The sequence below is a fragment of the Antedon mediterranea genome, chromosome 6 (assembly GCF_964355755.1).
Source record: "Antedon mediterranea chromosome 6, ecAntMedi1.1, whole genome shotgun sequence".
NCBI classification, from domain to species: domain Eukaryota; kingdom Metazoa; phylum Echinodermata; class Crinoidea; order Comatulida; family Antedonidae; genus Antedon; species Antedon mediterranea.
This window is the reverse complement of record NC_092675.1, coordinates 31073996-31082982: the sequence shown is the minus strand read 5'-3', so window position 1 is coordinate 31082982 and position 8987 is coordinate 31073996. Positions and strand designations below refer to the sequence as shown.

The 8987-nt window shown below is 33.4% G+C and overlaps 1 protein-coding gene across 1 annotated transcript; it reads left to right on the top strand.

The window, feature by feature from the left end:
• Nucleotides 1–920: 920 nt before the first annotated feature.
• LOC140051437 (trafficking protein particle complex subunit 5-like) lies at nucleotides 921–7783 on the top strand. The gene is made up of 7 exons (XM_072096654.1): nucleotides 921–1042; nucleotides 1427–1515; nucleotides 2055–2181; nucleotides 3598–3655; nucleotides 3928–3987; nucleotides 4594–4658; nucleotides 7030–7783. The coding sequence occupies exons 1-7, from the start codon at nucleotides 980–982 to the stop codon at nucleotides 7126–7128; spliced, it is 561 nt and encodes a 186-aa protein (XP_071952755.1). The 5' UTR covers nucleotides 921–979; the 3' UTR covers nucleotides 7129–7783.
• The last annotated feature ends 1204 nt before the right edge of the window (nucleotides 7784–8987 follow it).

Here is an 8987-nt window from a genome sequence, read left to right as displayed (position 1 = left end):
TAAATTGATGAGTGAAAACGTTAAAAGTACCAAAACGCCTAACTTAATCATCTCCCTCGAATTCCTAAATAAAGCTGAGTTTCCACTAGGCCTAGGCCTAGCCTAGACGAATTTGTTCAGCTTTATAGAACTATCAAACCATCTGGGGCTAGGCTTATCAACATGATAAACCTACATAGCCTAGATCAACGAAAATAGAAATACAAACAGAGGCTAGGGCCTAGCCTAGGTCTAGTACTAGTAGGCCTAGGCCTAGAGTTTAGAAACAGTTTAGGCTAGGTATGATCTGTGTCTTTTGATTTGAAAATTTATATGTGCACAATACCAGTTTTGAAGTTGAAAGACACATCTTACCGTACTTTTAAATACAAAACAATTAAGGCCTACCTCAATACCTCAGAGTCAAAGCCCGATGTATTTACGTCCAGGACACACACACATTATTATCATAGGAAGCCATGCCTACTTCTCACACGTCGAATGATTGCCACCTCACCCCCCTGCTGCTCTCTGTCGAGCCCCCAGTCATACCCGACTGTACCCCACAAAACAATGTCAACACACAGGTACTTTCAAAGATAGGATCTTTGGTACTTTGCAGCATGCTCCTCCTCGCGCGATCATCGAAAAGACACAAAGAAAAAGTTTTGGGAGAAACTATTATTATAATAGGGGATAATTATTTCAGTTAGTCTGTAAATTATTTTTTATTTTTAAACTAGGGCCTATTCAATGTCTGTAGTCTGTGGCTCAAATATCTTTAGTATCTGGCCACTATTAAAAGGATCCTGGATCCACCCCCTGTTATAGGCTAGGCCCATAAAAAATGTTTTATGAATTAGATATTGACAGCTAAATGAATTTAATATGTAGATGTGTATCACATCCTCCTATGAATATTAAATACCATATTGACCTTTGACATGAATGAAATTGAAATCCTTTTTTGATGTTGTTGTGAGAAGTGTTTTCAGCTAAAATGACAGATAGAAAACATAAACCAAGTGCAGTAGAACGGCCTTTAAGTAAGGGTAAAGCAGAGGTGAGATATAGTGTATTTGTTATTGATTACATAACGAAAACAGCCAACTAGCTAGGCCTGCCAACAACAGAGGATAGCAAGGAAGGGCTAGCCTAGCAGCTAGCTAGGTAGAGTAGAGGGCTTGCTAGTCTGGCTAGGTGACAGTAATGCCGCCTGCTGGAAGGGCATGGCCACGGCGTTGCCTTCATGATTTGTTGTGGTGTGTACTACTACATATAGGCCTAAGCCTTGATTTGTAAGTAAGTAAGAAGAGAGAGTTTGCATTGATTGTGTGTATTTTGTATCATCTGATGATTTATCTTTCGCAAATGTTTTTTTATCATTACATTACAATTTTGTTATATGGCTTTAAAAGAACATTTTGTTTCTGTTTTATTCAACAAGATAAATATAAATTCATTTGCATTACTGTTTTCTGAGATGATACAATACTGTCAAAATCGTGTTGGCTCTGTTCCTGAATTACAGAACAAGTAAGTTCAATAATTCATAATATAATGTATTTGTATATTTAAGCTCTATCCATGTCGACATTACCGGTATTTAATAAGGTTTATCGCAAATATAGCGTGCGAGACGCATGATGGGAAGGGTTTGGAAGCAAACGTCACAACGCGTACGTACGTACGTGATTAGTTGTTTGTACTTACGCGTTGTGACGTTGCTCCCAAACCCTTCCCATCATGCATTGTAAAATGACATTCCTTGCGATTTCAAGCTATTTGCGATAAACCTTATTGAAACTTGGCAAAACTATGTATGAATACTTACAGTATACTAGCTGGCTACTACTACATTACAAGTTTCACTCAAGTCAGAGGGAGTAAGCATGTTATATTCAACCATCCCCGACAAACAGAATATGATATTTCTATATTAATAATATGGTCAAGTTTTGTAATGATTGTAGCTTTCTTTTATATTGGTATAAGATATTATATTTCTTCATCTATTTATAGCATAGTACATTGACATGTAAATTTAGAAATGTTTGTTTTGATTTTGTTTTAAGGCTATCGGAACTTGGTCAGCATGTTGGAGTTCGCATTTTAGAATTGTTGTTTATTAGGGAAAGGAATCTCAAACGTGAAATCAAACTTTTAAACATTCTACTTTTTATTAAATCAAATGTATGGAAGGTTAGTACGGTTTTTATTTTACAATTATGATTTATATTTTTTTTAATGTTTCACCTCCTCCATGTTCATATACTACAGTAATAAGTAATAAGTAAATAAATAAAGGTAATGTGGCCAAGGATTACCAATAGTAAATTAATCACTGTCCTATCAGATAGGTGGTAATCCCCCTGATACAGGGGCTATAATGTATAAATTTATATTTATTTGCAATCTACATGATGAATAAAGAAGTTTTTGAATCCTAACATTCAATCAATCAATCAATCGTTCGATTTATATACATTCATATCGGACCATGGCTAGATAATTTAACTAACTAATCTTATGATGTGGCTAGATAATTTAACTAACTAATCTTATGATGTGGCTAGATAATTTAACTAACTAATCTTATGATGTGGCTAGATAATTTAACTAACTAATCTTATGATGTGGCTAGATAATTTAACTAACTAATCTTATGATGTGGCTAGATAATTTAACTAACTAATCTTATGATGTGGCTAGATAATTTAACTAACTAATCTTATGATGTGGCTAGATAATTTAACTAACTAATCTTATGATGTGGCTAGATAATTTAACTAACTAATCTTATGATGTGGCTAGATAATTTAACTAACTATCTTATGATGTGGCTAGATAATTTAACTAACTAATCTTATGATGTGGCTAGATAATTTAACTAACTAATCTTATGATGTGGCTAGATAATTTAACTAACTATCTTATGATGTGGCTAGATAATTTAACTAACTAATCTTATGATGTGGCTAGATAATTTAACTAACTAATCTTATGATGTGGCTAGATAATTTAACTAACTAATCTTATGATGTGGCTAGATAATTTAACTAACTAATCTTATGATGTGGCTAGATAATTTAACTAACTAATCTTATGATGTGGCTAGATAATTTAACTAACTAATCTTATGATGTGGCTAGATAATTTAACTAACTAATCTTATGATGTGGCTAGATAATTTAACTAACTAATCTTATGATGTGGCTAGATAATTTAACTAACTAATCTTATGATGTGGCTAGATAATTTAACTAACTAATCTTATGATGTGGCTAGATAATTTAACTAACTAATCTTATGATGTGGCTAGATAATTTAACTAACTAATCTTATGATGTGGCTAGATAATTTAACTAACTAATCTTATGATGTGGCTAGATAATTTAACTAACTAATCTTATGATGTGGCTAGATAATTTAACTAACTAATCTTATGATGTGGCTAGATAATTTAACTAACTAATCTTATGATGTGGCTAGATAATTTAACTAACTAATCTTATGATGTGGCCATAAGTTTGCATGTGATTTCCCTCATTTCCTTCTGCTGCATGTACTGTACTTATATTTTATGAATAATGAATAAAATGTCTTTTTAAATTTCAGACTTTATTTGGCAAAGAAGCAGATAAACTAGAACATGCAAATGATGACGAAAGAACTTGTATCTTTTTATTTATTAAAAATACTTTATACAACATAAATATTGTTATTTAGATGTTTGCCGTTACTCTGACATAATTGTACTTTATACTAAGTAATTCTTAGTATTTTCAAATAGTAAATTATAAAAAAAGGATTCCCTCACTTTATGACAAGCACCCTTGAAGCATTGTTTAGCAGAAACAAAATTATTTGGTGGTGTACATATATAAGTCCGAAAATGCTATACTGTAATGGTTTTGTATATTTGTTTTTCTTGACTATAAACTTCAGATTACATCATTGAAAAAGAATCCCTTGTAAATAGATTTATATCTGTTCCAAAAGATAAAGGCATGTCATTTTATAATTGAATGATAGTAATAGTAACTTCAACTTCTTCCCTTTTGTAAAGCGGTTAAGCTTGCTTCCCACTAGCGATGTAACGCCACCTTAAAAATGCCCTTCCAATAATTGTGTTTGCCTCTGCGTGAAATCAAACCTTCTTAGTTGCGCATTTGTTAGTTGTATGTTTTCAAGCATTCATGCATTGCATTGTGGCGTGAAATCAAACTGATTTGATTTCTCATAGCGATGTTTGCAGCACTGTTGCATCGTCGGATCCCACTTGTAAATACGCAACACCATGCTTTGCATCGATACGTTACTTCGCTACATTAGGTACCACGCTACATTGGGTACCACGCTACATTGGGTACCACGCTACATTGGGTACCACGCTACATTGGGTACCACGCTACATTGGGTACCACGCTTAAGTGATCAAGAATGTTTTACTTAATCATCTCCACACTTTGCAGTACATTATAGAGTGCATTCTATTTTGTAGTCTATTCTATTCTATATGAATTTAGATATGAAATACTTTGAAGAAATATTTTATGTCTCAATTTCATATAAGAAAAAAAGGTGTTTCAGCAGGTTTTTTTTTGTTTTTAGGAAGTCTAAATTGTGCTTCTTTTACTGCTGGAATAGTAGAAGCAATACTATCTGGATCAAACTTTGTAAGTATACAAGTATTTATTTTAATTGAAAAATGTACTGGCTGAATTGCAAAAGCTTGAGAATTTATCCCAAAATTAATTGAAATGTATTTAAACAAGGTCACATACAAGGCTGCAGTCGCGTGCTGAAATTTGAGTTAGTGTTTTCCGACATAGTGAGCTGTATAGTTGCGTTTGCATGCGACTAAAAAGATTTATAAAGTAGAGATAGTGGTACGTGGTATCTTACCTGTTGACCTGTGAAGCACCAGTCTAAGCAATTAAGACAGTCAACTTCTATTGGTACAAACACAATGTTTATCTTACAATTCAGTATTCATTCCTAAGCACCTGGCCTGTTTCCTCTCTTGAGATGGTTTCCATCTAATATTCATATTTTTCTTGTTATGGGGTTTTGGAAGCATTAGGTGAAAATTATGTGGGCAGAGCTAAATACAGCTGTGACATGTATGTGTGACACTACCATACCACATGTAACCATTTGAGACTTTAAACTGTGTTTATACAGCATTTTCAGATTGCTCACGTTAGATTTTATTTAAACAAAGAACATGTGAGGGTAATGAAATCTATCATTGTTGTTTTTGCTTGGTAATGAATCGATGTAAAACGGATTGTTTTGATGTACTTCACATTCCCTGGTGACGGTAGTAATGCGACTGCTACGTTGGCACTGCTTGTACAATGTTACTGATTCTGATCATTTCTCATTGGTCATTTGGGAGGATGTGGAATAAGGCTACTGCTTTGTTTCCAAGCATAAAACAATTCATTTTGGACAAGTTTCAGAAACGTAATAATCAAATGTAACATTGAGTATTACTAAGAAGACAAAATACTAAAGCTCTGTCTACACATCACATTTTATGTGACAACAAAATGTGATGTGTCCAGATATGGACATGATGTCATATCACTATCATATTTAGGCATCACTACCATATTTGGGAACATCACAAACTAGTTGCGTAGACAGAGCTTTAGAAAGAATGCTAATTGGAAATGTTATATTAAGTCAATGTACTGTTGTCCAATGGTACAACTTATGAACCCTACTGAACTATTAATTATAATCGTATTAAATAAATAGCATTCTGTGGGTGTTCCTCTTTAAATCTTATTTGTCTGATTCATATATTTTGTGAACTGTGTTCAAGGTGTTTTTACAATGATGAAGGGGAATGCTGACGTGAATTGTTGTCCCCTATGACTTGTCCCAAATTCCATTTCAATATTTCGTGACTAACTTAAATGAAGCGTGTAATTATCTCAGGAAGTATTTAACCTAGCTTTGTATAATAGAACAACAGAAATCTTGTTCATACTACTGTATATATTGAATCAATTTCAGTATTGAAATTGTGTTACCTTACAAGACAAAATTAGAGATTAATTTAGTTACATTGTTTCATCATCTGTGGATGGTTAAACTAAAATGTTATTTTTCTATTAAATTATTTATTTATTTTGTATTTATTTTATTTCAACAATATTTTATGAGGGTTGTTCATCATGTTACTATTTACTTGGATACCCTACAGTGTAAAGCTCTGTCCACACTATCAAACTAGTGACAAAAAAGTAAAGCTCTGTCTACACTATCAAACTAGTGACAAAAAAGTAAAGCTCTGTCTACACTATCAAACTAGTGACAAAAAAGTAAAGCTCTGTCTACACTATCAAACTAGTGACAAAAAAGTAAAGCTCTGTCTACACTATCAAACTAGTGACAAAAAAGTAAAGCTCTGTTTACACTATCAAACTAGTGACAAAAAAGTAAAGCTCTGTTTACACTATCAAACTAGTGACAAAAAAGTAAAGCTCTGTTTACACTATCAAACTAGTGACAAAAAAGTAAAGCTCTGTTTACACTATCAAACTAGTGACAAAAAAGTGTTATGTGCTCAAATATGGTTGTAATATGACATCATCATGTCCATATATGGGTCACATTTTTTTGTCACATAAAGTTTGATAGTGTAGACAGAGCTTATTTCATTAATTGAAATTGAAATTTATATTTATACTGGGTAACCTCTTCAGTCAAAGACTGGTCTCCCAGAGGGCCCAGTTGGTGATCAGTGGCTGTGATGTACTAATACACCGGGGTAACCCCCTACTCGTCTCGAAAGATGTACTAGGTTCTTTAAAGTGCACACGAGCTAGATGTGTACACTGGACCTACGGTTTATAGTCCTTATCCGAGAAGACTCGTTCTACCACCAGAACCATGGAGTGAGTGAGCATCGAACCCCTGCCGATGTAATGGCTACGTAATTACGGTTCCACTGTCTTAACCGCTCGGCCACCCACTCACTCACATTAAATAGCTTAAAATAAAAATTTAATGTAATTTGTTTATTTTTTAAAGCCATGCAAGGTGACAGCACATTGGCATAAAGGAACCACATTCATGATCAAGTTTGAAGATTCTGTTATTGCAAGAGATAAAATACTAGAACAACGTTAGTCAATTCAGATGATTGGCTGGCCACACAATATTATGATTCTGTTATTGAAGGGATAAAATACTAGAACAACGTTAGTCAATTCAGACGATTTTGCTGGCCACACAATCTTATGATTCTGTTAATGCAAGAGATAAAATACTAGAACAACGTTAGTCAATTCAGAAGATTTTCTGGCCACATAATCTTATGATTCTGTAGAAATTTCAACAGATAAAATTGAAAAAATAGCCATTTGATGGGTTACAAGAGATAAAACCAAAAGTTTAAAGAATACAATATTCTTGCATTTGGTGTGCCACACAATTTGATAACTCTATGGTATGAAATATAAGAATAGTAATAGAAGGAAAGAAAATCATAAGAGCACAAATGTCAAATCATTTTGCCAGTCTACACGATTCTTTGTACAACAAACAACATGTGTGTACGATGGAGGCAGCCCATAACATCATAATATATTGTTTTCACAACTATGATTATAGTTTTTTAGCATTAGCTAAAATTTATTTACAAGTTTACATATTAATATTTATCAACAAGTTTGTTCGTTGTATAGTTTTAAAACCAACAAAATATTATTTACTTCAAGATGTTTAATGGAAAATTATGTATAGATATGTAGTAGTCTGTGATTAAATAGTATACATTACAAGACACATTTGAGTTTTGAGTGATGCTGTCCATTTGGATTATTTATAAATGGTGACCCTAAACAGCGTATGCTGACAATCAAGGGGCCTTCTTAATGAGTGGCTGTGTGTATACTTGTGAACCAGGGTTACCCCCTACATCGTCTCGAAAAGTGCACATGAGCCAGAGGTGTAAACTGGATCTACAGTTTATAGTCATTATATCCGAGAAGACTCGTTCTACTACCAGAACCACTGTCTTAATCGCTTGGCCACTCACCACTCATGCTGATAAGTGTCTAATAATGGTAGTTCCATGTCGAACATTACACCTACTGTATCTTATGCTTTTCCTCTGAAAATGCAATTGATGGCTAAATCTTGCTATATCTTCTCGGTGGTTAAAGTATTTGGGAACGCTACAAAACCAGTATCAGAAAACTAAAAGGAATATCACAGTCGCACACAATAGTGTTGCGTGATCATACAGTACAGTACAGTTTTGTTCCTCCCACTGATGCCAGTTGCATCCAAGAAGCAGTCTTCTCTAGCATCCAAATATACTGTATGCTGGGTCCGACTATTAAAGGGCTTCCTTGACTGGGTTAGCTTCTTAACTTGACTAGGATCGCACTGAAGGAGATTGCCTAATTTGGTACATTATAAAAGTAATTGGAAATACTATATAATAATGGGTTTCGTTATGGATATTTTGGTTCAAAATTTTGCAAAATACTGTATAACCAATTTGGTGCTATTGCTAAAATTTGAACCAAATATTCTTATTTGAGCCTTAACAGCCCCCACTATAATACATGTGTATGTTCTGTTCTTACTATAACGTTTTCGTTTATGAGAATAGAATTAAATATGAAACAAAAGTCAGCATCTTAGCTTGTAATTTTATTGTATTTCTTACAATATTATACTGTACTGAAAAAATGATGTATCCAGCAACTGAAAGACTAATACCTTACTACAGAGCATTAAAGATTAATTCAAAACAGTGCATCAGGCACTAACATCTTGGAAACACAAGATTTTTAAAAAATAATAATTAAAATAGTAACATACAAATACCAATTCCATTAATACTGTTTATAGTAAATTAGTTAACTTGATTTTTCCATAGATGACAAATTTCGTTTTTGTAAAAGCACAAGTTAACGGAGTACTTACTCGAACGTTTCGATCTCTATCAGAGATCCTTCTCAACTGACTGCGGAGTG